This window comes from Pholcus phalangioides, unplaced genomic scaffold (assembly GCF_987345545.1).
Source record: "Pholcus phalangioides strain wild (caught in Gottingen) unplaced genomic scaffold, Ppha-v1.0 ptg000009l_1, whole genome shotgun sequence".
Lineage (NCBI taxonomy): Eukaryota > Metazoa > Arthropoda > Arachnida > Araneae > Pholcidae > Pholcus > Pholcus phalangioides.
The window spans coordinates 56,156,530-56,174,749 of NW_028301602.1; the positions used below are offsets into that span (position 1 = coordinate 56,156,530).

At 37.4% G+C, this 18,220-nt stretch overlaps 1 protein-coding gene across 6 annotated transcripts in view; it reads right to left on the reverse strand.

Annotated features, from left to right (window-relative positions):
- Positions 1 to 18,220, reverse strand: part of Dgk (diacyl glycerol kinase 1) — a 283,957-nt gene that overhangs the window by 20,551 nt on the left and 245,186 nt on the right. For all 6 annotated transcript variants that reach the window (XM_089236591.1, XM_089236594.1, XM_089236593.1 and 3 more), the window contains 2 exons: positions 10,441 to 10,531; positions 9,923 to 10,124 (listed from right to left, as the gene is read on the reverse strand). In XM_089236591.1, coding sequence (XP_089092717.1) covers positions 9,923 to 10,124; positions 10,441 to 10,531 — 293 coding nt within the window. The remainder of the gene's footprint in view (positions 1 to 9,922; positions 10,125 to 10,440; positions 10,532 to 18,220) is intronic.

Genomic DNA, 18,220 nt, shown 5'->3' on the forward strand with positions numbered 1-18,220 from the left:
CTGAGAACCCTGGGATAGATATCATCTGGTCCTGGTGCTTTGCTTGCACATACATTTCTTAGAAGATTTAGGACCTCCACGTCTTCCACTTGAATATCGTTGAGCGTTTTATTACCCCATGCAACACCCGTATATCGAATATCATTATCTCCATTAAAAACCGACGCGAAAAAGTCATTGAAAGCACTACACATGCCTACATTGCTCTCTACTTTTGAGCCTCCTATCGAGAGGGGGCCAACTGTCCCCTTACATCCATTATTGACGTATCGAAAAAATGATTTTGGGTCAGAGCCAATGTTATCTGCCAACCTAGATTCAACTTGCTTTTTACTATCCCTTATCGCTTTCTTCAACAGTCTTCTTTTATCAGTAAACAATGATAGATCAACTCGTCCACTTTTATACTCTGAATGCTCTTTTCTTTTCAAGATAAAGGTTCCGCACGCTATCCGTGAACCATAGAGGGTGCGATGTACAAACACGCTTTTTGCGAACAAAGGGTATGACGTCGTGCAAAACAGAGGACAGCTTCGTACTAAATTCTTCCCATTGACTTACCACCCCTACTGATTCCAACCGGTCTTTGAAAACTTCCGCTAACCTTCTTCGCAAAACATCAAAGTTAGTTCTCCGAAAACAAGGAACCAGTCTTTTGTTATCAACCTTACCCGAGGAAAAGTTACAGTGAAATCTGACGATACGATGATCACTGGAAGAAAACTCTTCCCCCACCGAAACATGTTCAACTAGATCCTCAGAACTAGTAAGAACTAAATCCAAAATAGCAGTACCCCTAGTGGCTTCTGATACATGCTGATACAAAAAATTTTCGAGCACCAACTTAAGAAAGTCTCTTTCATACTGATTTCCAGATGAAAGGTTCTCCCAATCAATAACCGGGTAATTGAAATCCCCTAGTATGAGAACCCTCTTTCGCTTACACATGTCGGAAATTTCATCATGCATTTTGGCGATGTAGTTTTGATCCCTATTCGGTGGATTGTAACAAACCCCAACAATAAGCTTATGACGTCTTTTGTTCTCAAGTTCAACCCATATGGTTTCAATATCACTTCTCTGCACGTTACACTCTCTAGCCTTCAAACATGATTTCACGTATATCAACACTCCACCCCCTTTCCTATCAGATCTATTTCTCAAAAAAGTATCGTATCCTGAGATGTGTAAGAAAGATTCATCCCCATCGTTTGCCCAAGATTCTGTAATGGCTATAAGATCCAAGCCCTCCACAACTATCATAGTTTCTAAAAAATCTTTCTTATTACCCAAGCTCCTGGCATTTATTAACACACATTTTAATTTGCCCGGTGGTTTGTTGTCAATCGAGAAGCCATCCATGTCAGAGGTGGGTAATTCCCCGTCAATACTGTTGTGATTATCATTAACTAACCCGCATTCCCGACTACGTGGTCTGGGAGTAAAAAACCTGACCTAAGACTATCGTAAACCTCCCAGACCCCTCTCTTATTTAGATGGATCCCATCCGAACGAAGCCACCTATCGGTAAATGCGGGAAGCTCCAAGAACGTGACCCCAAGTGAGGAGCAAATGTCCTTCAGGCCTATATTGAATTGGTGGATCCTACTCCTATATCCCCTACTACCCCTTGGCAGCACTGGAATCACTGCCACATCTGAACCCCCCTCCCTAGCGGATAATAGTAAATCCCGGTATTCTGACAGAGACTCACTAATATTCGCTCCTACCTGATTTGTTCCCATCCACAGAATCACCCGCAAGGGCAACTTTCGGCGATGAAAAACGTCTCGAACGTTGCCAATCTTCCCCCCAGGAAGACAACAGCGCTCGAAACCCCGAAAATCCCTACACACTCGGTTCCCAAGTTCCCTAACCATAGAATCGCCGATGATTAAACCCCTATCACTATCCCCCTCTACCTCATCCACGACAACCCATTCGCCCTCTAAAATGTCGTTGTTCGTGGAGATTGCTTCTTCATCAACAGGTGGCTCGACGACCAGAGGGTCCGTTATAACCGGGCCCTCTAGCACCCTAACTTTTTCCCGTAAAGCTTCGACCTCGAGTTCCAGCCTTTTTCTATCCAAGCACCCTTTACAATTGAAACTATCAGCTACTATACCCCTAGACCAGGGAAACCTCCCGTCGCAAGCTCTACACAACACTAGTCGAGGTCGAGGCATACTAACACTATTGCTAAAGCTAGATAATAATAATAATACTTAACAATAGGAAAATGAGAAACGTTAACTTTAAATTAAAATAATGTAAAATACATTACTATGCAAAAGAGACTATACGAAAAAGTTACGTAAAGTAGAATGCTCAGCACTAAATCACGAAGAATAAAATAAATATGTATATAAAGAATACAACACCCTCTAAAAAAAGTATTAAGCTACGAAGTACAATTTATACTTATTAGAATTAGCTAACTATCTCAAAACACTAACACTACAACAATAGGCCCAAATGGAAGGAAAACAAAGTTATTGAGAGTACCCGGGAAAAAGTATACACTGTTTGCTAACACTAACGTCCAAAAACCTACGAACTTATATCAAAGAAGCGAGCGAACCTGGCGAAAAAACAACGAAAATGAAATGCGAACGAGAAAAATAAATATAAGTCGATCGAAAATACACAACGAAAATTTTAAAAAAAATGACGGGATAAATGAATTAACGGGGAGATCTGTTCGAATTCGCGCCTTAAAATTGGAAATCCACAGAAAACCAACTTCAGCCGACCACTGGCTTTGCAACTGGTGGGGTTTAACCCGGGTTCAAGCGATGCGAGGCCGTCACTATGACCACACGATCGCACAGCGGAAATTAATATGTACTGATACATGTGAAAGAAAATTATGAATACTTAATCAAAAATGTAAATTATTCTAACAACATCTAAACAGCTTAAATAGGATTCGCGACAGTATTTCCCAGTGTTTCAGTGCTCTCGACCCAATTTTCCATATTAGTTTACTTCACACGAGGGCTAGACTCCAGAATCCCCAAGAATTGTAATGTAACTGACATGCAGGGCTCCCACACGTCCTACTTTTTCTATTTTTTGGTAAAACGCCTTACTTTTGTCTACTTTCTAGTTTTTGCCCTACTTTTCCTACTTTTTTACCAAATCCTATCTATAAAATTCGTGTAATTGGTTTTAATTGAGCAGGGAATCATCGATATATTGCCGCCAAATAGTACAAATGTTGTAGACTGCAATAAATGGTTCTGCCAAAGCAGAAATCGTATCGTTTTCAAGGTCATTTGTGGAGGAAGGGGAGCGTATGTGGACCATTTGGTTTATTAATTTTTCATTTGCTTAGTTTGAGGGTTCAACAAGTAAAGTAGTCATTTAAATACTTCTGTGTGGATGGAAAAAAATAATTTTGTATTTACTACCACTTAGTAACTAGCATTCATCATTGAAAATTATGGTGCACATTTTGTGTACAGGTGAAACAACAGTTTGCATTACAAAGCAGTTGGATACATAGGTCTTTTCTAGGTTTGGTGATTCTGATGCTACCAAATAGCATTCCATTGTCTTCTATATTTTGGGCATGCAGAGGCATAAACAATGTATGCAATAACCAGCAAAGAGCTAGAAATGAAAGTGCTTCATTTTTCAAATACAATTACAATGGTATTGAACAGTAAAATGTAAGCAAATCCCTTTCAAAAAGGGATGGCAACGAAGTAAAACCATCCTGTTCACCTTGACATATTTACATCAGAACTTGTAATTTGCACATTTTGCATTGTGCTTTTGAAAGTGGTCTCGAAGGAGCGTCATTCTTAAAAATCTTACATGCCTTCATAATTTGCTGTGTGCATTGTCAAAGAGAATTGACATGGACTGTGGAAGACCATAAAAGAAATGCAATATATGTTATGAGGAGAACAGAAAAGAATTATCTGTGTGGTTGCTAGTGCACTGTTTTGGCCAAAAATTGTTTTTGTAACCAAGTCATTTCTGTCATTTTGCTTTGACTTGAGTCAATTTTATAGGATACTGAAATAGTGCTATTAAAAAAAATAAAAATTAATAATAATAATAATAATAATGGAAAAAAAATGTTTTCAATAAAAAAAATTTGTTTTAGGAAGTTTTTTTTATGCTACGATTATATTGTCTAGGGGAGGGGATACCCTCCCCCATCCTACTTTTTAGTCCTGCTTCTTCCTACTTTTTCTAATTTTTTGATTAGTAATAATCAAATTAAATTAAAATATAATTAGACTAATAATAGATGCCCGAATTAAAATTTTTACACGCCGAAAAAATGTTATTATTGAATGAACCAAAACAATTTCAAAAGAAATTGACTTTTTTGCATAAAGTATATCGAAAGGGAATTGTGTTTTTCTAAATCGAAATTTTTGAAGAAATAAGAAAATTCAAAGGAATGTAGTCCCCAATTTGAAATCTAAAATTAGTTAAATTGCTAATTATAGTTTGTTTGTCCCGCTGTTGTCGTCGGAAAAGAGGTAGGTCACTAAGACCGCTGAAATTAAGTAAATATTCTGACGAATCGGCCTGAATGGGAGAAATAATTCGCGAATTGGAGAAAAAAAAAATATCAGCAGGAAAATTTCCTAACATTCTGTGAGTTATTATATTTCTGTTATAGTTCTTAAAATAAAATCATTATTGGTTTTGAACCTATGTGCAGCATGAGCATACACAATGTATGGTGTGAAACTGTATACATGTTTTATTTTTAGGCTGCATACCAGCATAAGTTTTATGCGCCAAACTTTGTTTTTTGTTTTGGTGTTTACAAAGTGATTGGGCAGAAAACTTTAAAAGATAGTAACCTGTATAAAACTTAGAAATATGCAGCATAAAATTACAAAAATACAGAGTCTTACAGCATATTGTTCATTTTTATGCTGAACATTGGTTTAAAATAAGCAACCAATTTATTTTGAAAACTATATCAGATGGTTTTACTTTCATTCAATTAGGTAGTGGCAGAGAGCGAAATTTCTATATTTCAAGCAATATTTGTGTTTAATATTCCCTTTTATACAAAGTTTTTTTATCTATACTGGAAAGGAATGGAATTCTAATTCATTCATCAATATTCAACGCAACCTAATTTATTCTTCTGACTCGTACAAATGTTCAGGAGTAACCTTAAAATTAAAAAAACGAGAGTGTTTGGACCCTTTGTTTTTTTATATACCCGCGTCGGGCATGTGGTCGAAAAAAAAGGGGCCCCGGTCAAAATTTTTACATGCCCCCGGCATGTGGGGCGATATGATTCAAACTTTTTCTTTTCCTCAAACAGAGTACTATATTGAAAACCGAAAACCATAATTGGTGATATAGGGTTCCAATGGGTAGTGATAACCCGTCAAACCCCCTTCATCATGACTCTGTCAATTACTACTGCAATAGTGCGCTTTGCAATTATGATTTATACTAATAAGATGGGTGAAAACAGGTTCACCTGACACCCAAGGGTTTTTTTTTGAGAAAAATAAACATGATTACACTGTATCAGTGTAAAGTTATATCAATATGCAATGTATCTCAAAGAATGTAATGTTAAATGCGATTATATGTGAGTAATATTAAAATAAGATTATATGTATGTAAAATTTTTGCAGCATTTCAACAAGAAAACCAGGATCATACCAACAATATCTTTCTAAAAGGGGGAGCCAAGTCACACGGATCAGTTTTTTTTTATCAAAAAAGGAATCTTATCAGGGCCATGGTGAGAACTCACAAATAGTAATAATAATAATAATAGTAAATAATGAGATATTATTTATTCATTATACTGGCACGCATCATCATCTCGACCTCAAGAGCCCAATGCCATCAATTGAGCTACCTTCATACGGTTGTTCATAGACCTGGCAATGCAGGTCTGGGCATGTGCAAAAATTTTTTTTGTCTTTTCAATCGTGCTCTCTGTCTGCTATCATATAGAGAAATCTCGGCAAGATGTTGAAATTCAGAATCGGTTAATTTGTCAAATAACTTTTTCGCCAGTCTCTTGGTATAGGATGTAATGCCAAGCACACCAGAATCTCATCTAATATTAACATTCCTTTTGAACCACGGAAGACCAGTGTACCGTCTTAGAATCTTGTTTTCTCTCTCGAGATAATGTTCATTTTATTTGGAAACAACCACACAGGAGCGACATACAGTAGTACCGGCCTGATGGCCATTTTGTAGAGAATAATTTTGTTGCCAGTTGAAAGGCTTGAATGCTCATGGCTTAGTCTGTTGAGCATGACCGAGGCCACAGTTGCCCTGTGAATAGCATCACCACATTGCCGGAAAAAACTGAACCTCTTATCCACTATCACACCCAAATATCTAGTGCGTGTGACTGGGTAAACAAGAACACCCTGTACATCAATATGTGGATAATGAGGTAAAGAAGTCTTATTTGTGAACCACATGAATTTGGTTTTATCAGCGTTCAACTCAACACGGGTTCGAACACACACCAGCGCTCGACCAATCTCACCATTTCTTGTAAGTTTGAAAGGGATATGCTAGGGTCCTTATCTGTGCAACAAAGAGCACTATCGTCGGCATAGAGAGCCGTAAATCACTTAGGGGCAACCGGTAAGTCATTCATATGAAAGTTGTGTAGGATGGGACCTAACACACTTCCCTGAGCTATTGAAGAACGAATCCGTCGAGAGTTAGATGTTGAGTCATTTATCTGTACTCGGAAAGAACGCCAGTCGAGATAATTTACTCACAAATTTAATGATGTTATATGACATTTTCATGCGAATCATCTTGAGCAGTAGCCCATTGTGCCAAACTTTATCAAAAGATTTTTTTTAGATCGAAGAAGGCTACTGCTGATGTATCTTTATTAATTTTGGCTTCTTGGATTCGTTCTACGAATCGTAATAATTGAGTAGTGGTCGAGTGCTTACTGCGGAAGCCGCGTTGCTCTGGACCAATAATATTATTGTCCTGAGTGAACTTGTGTATTCTTAAAGCCACCACTCTCTCAAATAATTTCCCAAGTGAGCTGAGAAGCGAGATTGGGCGCCAATTCTGAGGACAATGCAAGTCTTGCCCAGCTTTGGGGAGAACATTAACTCTGGAAAGTTTCCATTCTGCAGGAAAATGATTCGTTCCCATTCATTGAAAACACTGAAGTAATTCATTGAAAACACTGACCAGATCTTGAATTATGTTTTCAGGTAAATTCTTGAGAGTGTTGTTTGTGATAGTGTCCTGACTAGGTGCCCTTTTCTTTTTGAGATTTTTGATTATGTTCATCACTTCCTCAGAGTTTTAGGAAACAGAGTTGAGCGATGTTCTTGATAGATATCTCTAAAATACACCTGAACCTCTCTATCCACTCTGGCTATAATTTAAGGAGAAGTATTGTTGCATGGAGAGAATTGTCTCTCATGTGTATCTGCAAAGACCTCAGCCTTATCGATATCACTATAAGCTATGCCGTTTGGATTAGTAATAGGAGGAATCCTCGAATAGGAGGGCTTGCATGTTTTGTATACTTTATATAACGTGCCATCAGCACAATTAGCCTCTCGTAGAAAACTTAGATAGCACTCACTCATAAATTTCTTGATTGCTCGTGATACAGCTCTTTTTATAGACCTGTATCAGTTTTCATAGTACTTATTTAATGTACGTTGCCATTTCCTCCTAAATTTGTTTTTAATTTAATGCGTTCCTTAATCCAGCGAGGAATGCTCAGTGGATTATTAGTAGGAGCATCTCTGGGGTGGATTCATTGGCAGTATTAATGATAGTATCAGTGAGGGTTTGTAACTCTGACTCTATTTGAGCAATATTGCCACCCGTGGATGAAGGCAAAGCGATTCTGGCAAGCTTGAGCTTAAATAATGGCCATATCACTATTTTCTTTGGCTTATATATAAATGGGATATTAAAATCCGCTACTAGAAATATAGGATTGTGATCTGAATTTGTTACAGGTTGAACATGAACTGACATTGTAAATGTGAGGTTCTTTGCAAGCGCTATATCTAGAATATCTGGAGTCTGGCCTGCCTGGTCAGGATAATGTGTTGGTGTATATGGTGCGTAAGGTTGTATTCTCTTTCTGATGCAAAAGTCCTCAAGCATCCCACCTTGGGAGTTTGCAGAATATGAGTTTCACAAATAGGATTTGGCATTCATATCACAGGATACTGACAATTGAAAAAGTCATTAAAGAGTGGAATATCGATGATATTCCTAGGGGGTTTATATCAAACTCCAATCTTAATCGTTTGATTGTTCACGTGAATTTCTATGCCAATTGCTTCACATTGTGTAGAGGGAGGTAACTGAAATCACAATTAACATGTCCTTTCACATAAATAGCTACACCTCCCCCCCCCCCGACTTCTATCCTCTCGGATGCAATGTTGCGGCCAATTTGCTACCTTCGCGATGTAGATGTAATAAGGACGGAGCTACGGTTCCCCAGTCAACACGTAATGTCTCTGAACTCAGCTGTACTAGAGACCAAACTTTTAAGCATTTTATTTAATATATTGAATTAAACTACTTGAAAAGTTTTAAGTTATTAACTGGCTAATACATATACTAGGTGGGCGAAAAGTCCGTAAAAACTTTAAAAAAAAAATAAAAACTGGAAAAATAACCGAAATAAAAAAAAGTTTGCAGAATATTAGCATCGCTAGGTTTTTGAGACGGGAAAAATAACTCAGAAAATAGCCAATAGAAAGCGCTAGTAACGACTTTGGTGGAAATATGCAAATGAGACGGTTATAAGAACTTGCGCTCTTAAATCCACAACCATTTCACCGACGTAAACCTTGTATGTGGAGCCGCTGCACTTTGCCGTTGTTGGATTTGTGACTCGCCTGCAATGTGTTATCCCCTGTGGTGGGGGTCATGTGGAACACATACTGCTGCAATAAACGATTTGGAGGCCATCTGTTCGTTATTTACGTATCTTTTCTTTGACCCGTGTACACACGTCAGCGCCATCTATCGGCTATTTTTAGTTATTTTTTCCTGTCAAAAAAATTTCCGTGATCTAGCGATAACGCTGCAAACCGTTTTTTATTTCGGTTATTTTTCCGGTTTTTATGAATTTTTAAAGTTTCTACGCGTGGACTTTTTGCCCAACCTGTATGTACATATTTATCGATCTATAATGGTAACATTTTATTTTTATTCATCAGATTGCATTTTTCTTATTTTAAAGTAAATATTTTGCTTTCTTGATTTTCGAGTAAACTTTTTGACATTCACGTGCCTACTGCTTTCCTTATCTCCCATCCCATTCCTGAAGGCCCGTTTACACAAGTTCCGGTGATTAAATAGTTAACTAAATTTTAAATCGTCAAGTGTTTCTGAGCCAACATAAGTAATCAAGTAGGGGGTCATTCAAGTATTACGTCAGCATCGAGGGGGGGGATTTCGAATTTGCTGACTTTTGATGACAGGGGGGGGGGATGGGGTTTGAAGGTTGCTTACGTCATAAACCACCCCTTTTTGAAGATATGAAATATTCTAAGCTGCTGACGAAATTTTGCTGACAAAGGGGGGAAGGGGGTAAAAAATGGCTGGAAATCTGCTTACGTAATACTTGAATGGCCCCTAGGTAATAATCATTGTGTAATACGAGTCTACGCCCACTGGCGCATGAGCATAGTGCCTACTGAATGGAAAAAATAGACCTGGTCCTATTATACTTATCTATTTAACCACTAAATCACTTTCCGACTGAACCCGCCTAAACGGCCCTTAACGTTCGCGTGCATTCTAAAGTACTGAATGAATTATTACAGATTGAGAATCACTGCGGTAGACGATTGAAAGTAAACACACAACCATCGACAAAAAGTATCGTAATGAAAAAACATTCAAAATGCATTGCGAGATGTACTCCCTTCTTGCCGTAGAATCTTACCTTGTATAGCAGAACTAAGATCTATGGAATTGAAACTGCCTGTAGAAGATTCTCGATCTTTTTTCCTTCTTTTGGACTTGGTTCTTTTTCTTTGGGCGCTATCACCCCAAAGATTTGACCCACCGTAAATGCTGGGTATGTTCAAAACTGCGATTCCTTGGAGCGATGGCCCATTTGCTAAATCCAGTGATACGCCGTCACACTGAAAAAAGAAAAAGAAAAGCGCAATCGGTTACAGATTATGAATGCAAATAAAAGCGAAAAATCAAGGATTCCCAAAATATTTACGTTCGCTGCATCCATATGGAATTATAGTCCTATTACTAGATTCATTAAAATTTTAGTCCCCTAAAACTACTCGTGTTGCCACTAGTCAGACTGATTGGCCGCGGAACATAGTTTGGGAATCAGTTATCACTAGCTTATTTAGGCAGGAAAATAAATGTGAGGAATGGAAATGGCATGAAGATTCTCGACGTCAAAAAAATTATGACTACTACCATAATTATTCTACTCACCATAATGTCCACATCTTCATGAAGATTTTTACAAGTGGCAAAAAATGTTTCCGAAGTCGCGAATTCAAAATACCACATTTTGTTTTTCATCCTGAAAAAAAGAGAGAAAAAAAGAGGGACATGATTAAACCCCCCGATACGTCATGCTACATATTTGTAAATCTGTAGGAGCACTATGATCTTTCGACGTGAATATGTCTTTTAAATCACCTGACTATACTGGGAGGGAGCATTCGGAAAAAGTTGCGTGACGAAATTTTTTAAACGCTCATATCTCAAAAAAAAAAAAAAAAAAAAAAAATACGCAACGCACGTCAAAAGCAATCGTATCGTCAGATGCGCATTATAAATGTGCATCCAACGATATTACTTGGGTTTTAATATCTCTCTCTTCTCGTCTGAGCACCAGGCTCGCTGCCCTGATTCATAACAACCCATATCTCAAAAAGTACGCAACGCAATGCAAGTGAAAAGCAATGGTATCGTTGAATGCACGTTGCAAAGGTGCATTGAATGATACCAATCTGGTTTCAATATCTGTTCTCGTCAGGGTACCAGGGACGCTGCCCGAATTCGTAACAAATTGTTTTCCGATATATCTCGAGCAATTCACAACGAAAATAGACGACATTGGTATCGTTTGTTAGCTATTCCAAAGACAAAGTTGATGATAATTACATAACTCCATTATGTCAAACCTACCAATCAGATGCACGCTATTCAAGGCACAAAAAACGTATTCACGTCAAAACTTGCGGCCTACCCCAATTTTTATTTAATGATTTCTTACGAACTTCAATTTCACAGTGCAGATGGCCTCGAGATTCGCTTCCAGCCGACACGATTGACACGCATCTTTAAATTTTCGAACGTGCGTGGCGTATTACCTATATGTACAAGTAATCTAGGGTCTCTAAGGGATTTACGATCAGAAAATGCTATCTTTCTACGGAGCTAAACCTCTCGGTTTCTCGCTTTATAAATCCTCGAAATTTCAAAAGTTTGTGTCGGGCTCTATCCAACGAATATCAAACACGAAACAAAAGTTGCTGGAAAGATGTTTTAACAGAGAAAATTTCCTTCCAACACCTTCGAGAAAAGAAGTTTCTTCGACACACACATGCTTCACGCTTTTATAGATTAGGAAGCACTCAACCAGATACTAGCAAGAAAAAGTATGATTAATTTCCAGAGAGAATTAATGTGTTACGTGAGAGAATTTTCTTCATTATTATCAATACTCTTTCCTTAAAACAGATATCTTAACACAGAGTGCAAGCATTACCCCTGAACATGCAGAATATTTGTTCTTTTAAAATGTATGCATTTGAAAAGTTACAAAAATTGTATGGATCATGAGCGACTTCATATTTTACTTGATATATAATTAGGCGTAAAAATAGAGAGAATTCGAAAAATGTCCATATAAAATTCTTTCTCTTGAAAATTTGAAATCCAAAAATGCATATTTATGATGTATCTAAATGTTTGAGACAGAATACGTTATAATTTAACTCCGATGAAAAGTATAAAAGAGAAAATGCTTACTGAGGTTATGAAACGAGCTTTCTATTAACAATGTAATTTGAAAATTACGATGGTTTTACAAACACTGTCAAAATTTTAGGAAATGATGAAATATGTCTTCTTGAATGCAGTTATGTAAGAAAATATCATGTGTGGAATCTGAAGCTACGACTGTTGAAATTCTAAAGTAATCCGAGTAACGAGTACAACACTGTATACTAAAAATGTTTCATCTTGCGAGCAAATACTCGACTTGAAACGTCCAGAAAAAAAGCTCATTCGACGCTTAGGCGCTTGAACAACTAGATCAGTGGTGCGCAAACCAGGGTCAATGAACTGGGGGGGGGGGGGGTCGCAAGAATCCCCAAATAATAACTTCCAAATAAGAAGTTCACTTTTATTTAAAAATATGTTAAGCTAATTACCACATGTATATTTTATTACCATGTATGTTATTACCAATTTGATTTTATCAAATTCTACTTGTACAATAATCAATATATCGGCTCCACCAAGCCAGAATCACGAATGTGCAATGTCTTTGCAAAAAAAAAAGTACGTGGGAGAATTATCCGATTTCAAAATTGTGTATTTATTAAAAATTAAAAACACAGAATAGAGGGATAAGTGATATGTGAATATACGGGGGAAAATGTGTCTACGTTTCATGAACAACTTTTGTTAATGGTCGATTTCAAGTGTGGAATCATTTTGAAATCGGGTGATTCTTTCTTGATCATCCTGTATACAAACATCAAGAACCATATATCTCGCTATACTTCTATCTTGCATAAGGGACATCAAGTACATCAAAAAACAAAGTAGATATCTACATGATATTTAAAAAAACTGAATATCTTTGAAGTCAATATCGCCTAATTAAAATCGGATCAAGCGTTCCGACAAGGGCTTTCGGGACAGCACGTCAACTGGCAAAGAAAAAACCGGGACATTCTGACTCCGGGACATATTCGGCCTGTGTAGGGGTTGCCAATAAAGTTTTTGGTCAAAAGGGGGGTCGCGCTTCAAAACGTTTACGCACCACCGAACTAGAAGACTACATCATTTGCCGTACTGTACTGCGTGTCGTATTCGTCTTGTAAGATAAAAATGACTTTTCTTTTATTCTGCATAAGAATAAATTCACTTTACGATGCTAATTATTACACAAGTATGTTATCAGAATCAATACTATAAAGCAACGATTCGCAACCTTTTTTGACTAGCTTTTTTAGTAAAAAAATTTTACGGCGGAGCCCCAAAGTTTTGTTCATCGAAGTTACTGATTTATTTTTACTATTTAATTTAATTTATAATTATTTTTTAAATTTTACTGTTTTTTTTATTTATTTTTCTCAATCGGCCGCGGAGCCCCTGGAGAGTGCATAAGGAGTCCCAAGGGCTCCGTGGAATACCGGTTGAGAACCACTGCTCTAAAGGTACTAGTATTCATACTCTCTAGACCGAATTAAAGAAGTCTCCCTCATTCGATATATGGTATACGATTTAGTGTACGATGCCCCATTTCTAAAAAAAAAAGATGATTCAGCCTGAATTAGCTATAACTCGGTAAATTTTCGGTCGTAAAAATAGGAATTTTTTACTGGATTTGACTTATAAGACACGGAATTATATAAAAATTTAAATTTTGTAATTTTTACAAAAATAGAATTATGTACACAACATGTATATTTAATATACAATTTCCTTCATTTGCATAGTTTTTTATCTTTTCTTAATTCGAATGTCTCGTTTGGAATTTTCAGTTCAGCTAAGTTGCAAATAATATAAAATTGATGCATGATATGATAAAGGTTTACACAGCACGCACAACATTTTACTGGCGAACCGTTGATCTTAAAGGTATATTTCCAATTAGAAAAATAATTCAAATAACGCGTAGACCTCAGATATATGTCATTCGTGTTGGAAGGTGTTTTTTGTATAGTTATTATATTAACGTTTTATACGGACACCTTATCCTCAAAATTAGAAAGCTGTTGCCCTGTCCTCCTGGGGAAAATCGAAAAAATTCCGCGTTTCCAAGAGCATTATTCATTGAAATATTTAAATTAAAAAACGCAAGAAAAGTTTGGAAAAACAGCGTAAAACGTTTTCCGTTAGTTTTTACTGTTTTTTTGTCATGTTCTCGCATTTTTGAATTCACAAATATTTCAATGATTATTACACTTAGAAACATGGAATATTTTGTCGGCCTCGGAGGAGACAGGGCCACAACTTTCTTATTAGGTTTTTGAGGATAAGGTGTCCGTACAAAAAGTTAATATAATAACTATACAAAAAAACCACCTTGCAACACGAATGACATATATCTGAGGTCTACGCGTTATTTGAATTAGTTTTCTAATTGGAAATATACCTTTAAGATCAACGGTTCGCCAGTAAAATGTTGTGCGTGCTTTGCATCCTGTATATATTAAGTATACATATTTTTTTCTCACTTGAACGTCTTATAGGATGATGAGGTATATCCTACATTTTTTCTTGTAATCGGAAGGTTCCTCTAGGATTTATTGTTAAGGAAGTAGCCATTGGGCAACAATGAGATTCCCCCCACCTCCCCGTAGATTATTTGCAAGTTAGCACTGATATTAGTTATCTCTCAAGATCAATAAATGGTTAGGTTTCCCCGGAGGCACCCGAGTCCCCAGGGACAATGTGCTTATATCACTGAGTGTGACAGAGCCTGGGTGTCTCTCGGTTCCTATCACTATCACTGATATTTGCTCACAGACATTCACGTTATACACTGAAGAGCCAAATAAAACTGGTTCACCTGCCTGATATCGTGTAGGGCCCCCGCGAGCACGCAGAAGTGCCGAAACACGACTTGGCATGGACTCGACTAATGTCTGATGTAGTGCTGGAGGTAATTGACACCATGAATCCTGCAGGGCTGTCCATAAATCCATAGGAGTAAGAGGGGGTGGAGAACTCTTCTGAACAGCACGTTGCAAGGCATCCCAGATATGTTCAATAATGTTCATGTCTGGGGATTTTGGTGGCCAGCGGAAGTGTCTGAAGTCAGAAGAGTGTTCCTGGAGCCACTTTATTAATTCTGGACGTGTGGGGTGTCGCATTGTCCTGCTGAAATTGTCCAAGTCCGTCGGAATGCACAATGGACATGAATGGATGCAGGTGATCAGACAGGATGCTTACGTACCTGTCAGAGTCGTATCTAGACGTATCAGGGGTCCCATATCACGCCAACTGCACACGCCCCATACCATCACAGAGCCTCCACCAGCTTGAACAGTCTCTTGTTGACATGTAGGGTCCATGGATTGATGAGGTTGTCCCCATACCCGTACACGTCCATCAGCTCGAAGGAATTGGAACCGAGACGCGTCAGACCAGGCAACGTGTTTCCAGTCCTCAACAGTCCAATGTCGGTGTTGTCGGGCCCAGGCGAGGCGTAAAGCTTTGTGTCGTGCATTCATCAAGGGTACACGAGTGGGCCTTCGGCTCCGAAAGCCCATATCGATGATGTTTCGTTGAATGGTTCGCACACTGGCACTTGTTGATGGCCCAGCATTGAAATCTACAGCAATTTGCGGAAGGGTTGCACGTCTGTCACGTTTAATGATTCTCGTCAGACGTCGTTGGTCCCGATCTTGCATGATCTTTTTCCGGCCGCAGCGATGTCGTAGATTTAATTTTTTACCGGATTCCCGATATTCACGGTACACTCGTGAAATGGTCGTACGTGAAAATCCAAATTTCATCGCTACATCGGAGATGCTATGTCCCATCTCTCGTGCGCCGACTATAACACCACATTCAAACTCACTTAAATCTCGATATCCTGCCATTGTAGCAGCAGTAACCGATCTAACAACTATGCCAGTCACTTGTTGTGTTATATAGGCGTTGCCGACCGCAGCGCCGTACTCTGATTGGTTCCATATCTCTTTATTTGCATACGCATGCCTGAACCAGTTTTTTTGGCTCTTCAGTTTATATGGCAGTATTATAATACAGTAGCCTCTCGCTGATCCGGCACATATCAGACCAGGGTATGCCGGATTATCGAAATCGCCGGATTACTGGAAGTCATTTGAAAAAGACCATTTAAATAATATAAACTTCTGCGCATAGACATATACAGTAACATGTTTTCCTCTTCTATATTCTAAAAGGTTTGGTGACAGATTCGCACGGCACATTTCCACGCATGGGGAAATTTTGTGACACTTCCGCATAACACACATGGGCCCGTTTTCTTGCCTTTTTTTTTTTCTTCCTGCCCTTCATTCTCTACCATGTATAGCCTGAAGTTATGAGGGGGCTGCATCCACATGAAATTGTGCCACTGAAATCGTCTTTCATGCGTATTCGTGATTGAAATTACGGTAAAGTGATAAAATTTATGAAATTTTATTATGATGTCGGTTTTTTTTTACTCCCTAAAAAAAATCTAGACTCCCTGAAAAGAAAGTCGCGTGCTTTGACACTTAAAACCAATCCGCAATGTTATCTCAACTTTATTTTTTAGTCAGATTTGCAGTATTTCAGCAGCACCCTTGGTGAATCCAGGAATGATGTAATAATTTCGAAGGCTCTCGATTGCATTGTGTTGGTTTTTGATTTGATCTCGATTGAATTCACTAGGTGAATGACAATACAAGCGTCGGAATGATGACTCATACTTTTTCAACTAATTTTTAAGAGTTTTACACGAATAAACTTTGACGTTGGTGTCACATTTTCGTCTTCAAGAAAGAAAACATCCTTTCACAGGTGAATACATCATTATGTATGCCAAAATATTCACTTAATTTCTTACCCAAGTAGAAAAACCCCCCAAATCGCAATGCTTCGTTCTGAGGCTTTCACAGTAGGTGCAGTAACAATTTTTTTTTTCTAGGCAGTGTACTACATGAAATTAATTCTTCATTAAAACAATCGATCGTAATGTTGGTTTTATTTGAACATAATTATGTGCGTGAAGAAAATCCACACTTATTTTAATTGAATGTTCATGTCAAAATGCGTGTCGTGGACGTATCGCAAACTAACAAACTGATTAAATGAAGAGAATAGAGATGATAATTTTCTTTTCTATTAATAAAATTTACCGACTTCAATTAGGAATTATGGGAAATCACCGGTGAAAGTAATAGACGCATTAAAATTAATCAAATTTACTGAGGCGATTGGTGATTATGCATAATCACTGATTTACCACTTTTGTCCGTTACATAGTTTCAGGTATTCAAAATAACATAAATACGGGTTATATTAAGATGTAGGAATATGTATTCAAACAGTTGAGTTGTCTGGGTAAAACTCTTTATAATGTGAGTTTAATTTCCGTTCTGAATCGTTTCTAAATGCTCGTCAATATGATACAAAAGACCTTCCTGTTTATTCTTGCTAGTCCAAGTGAAGGATCTGGTTCTTGTCCCACTATCAGAATATCATTAAGCGCCTGTATTAGGGCAGATTGTCCTCTATATATGCCAGATGGTAAATGGGAGATTGTCATAAGTATACGGTGGTTCGTATAGAACCGTAGAACATCAGACTAATTACAGAGTGAAAATATGATACACGTTCAGTCGAAGAATTTAACTTGCTTAAGAAAGTTCAGGCATATGAAAGTAATTCGAGCGGAAAATGTGTTAAATGGACATTTTCAAGGATGAAAGCCAAAATATTGAAAAACTGGATACGCTCCAACAAAATATTTACATATAAATACTTACACATTTGTTTTTCGAAACATATGTGAGTTCTGGAATTTTTACAAAAACATACCAAATTGAAAAGTTAATAAGTTCCATGAAGCAAGTAATTTTAACAAATTACGAAAATATTGAATTATTTCCATAGCATTAAAAATACAATTTTTACAAATTCCACAAAAGACATTCTGCCAATTATAAATCACTTAAATTATGCTGATATAATACAGTGAGATTCATTTACCGTTATAGAAAACAAACCAAAAAAAACATACTGTTACCTCTAACTAGTTTCACCTATTTTTTTTGAATACTACTCAGATAAGATTAACGAGCGCAATTCCATATTAACCAACTAAAATACCATAATAACAAACGCTGTTGCATTACCACAACTATCACCGAGACTTGATGGAGGGATTGCAAAATTCCTATAGGCCACAAAGTTTGCGTGTTTATTTTTTTTCGCTTTATCATTTTTTGTTTATGTTGTATTGGTTTGTGTTTTGACGTTCACTGTGTTTTTTGTATTTTTGTCCGATTGT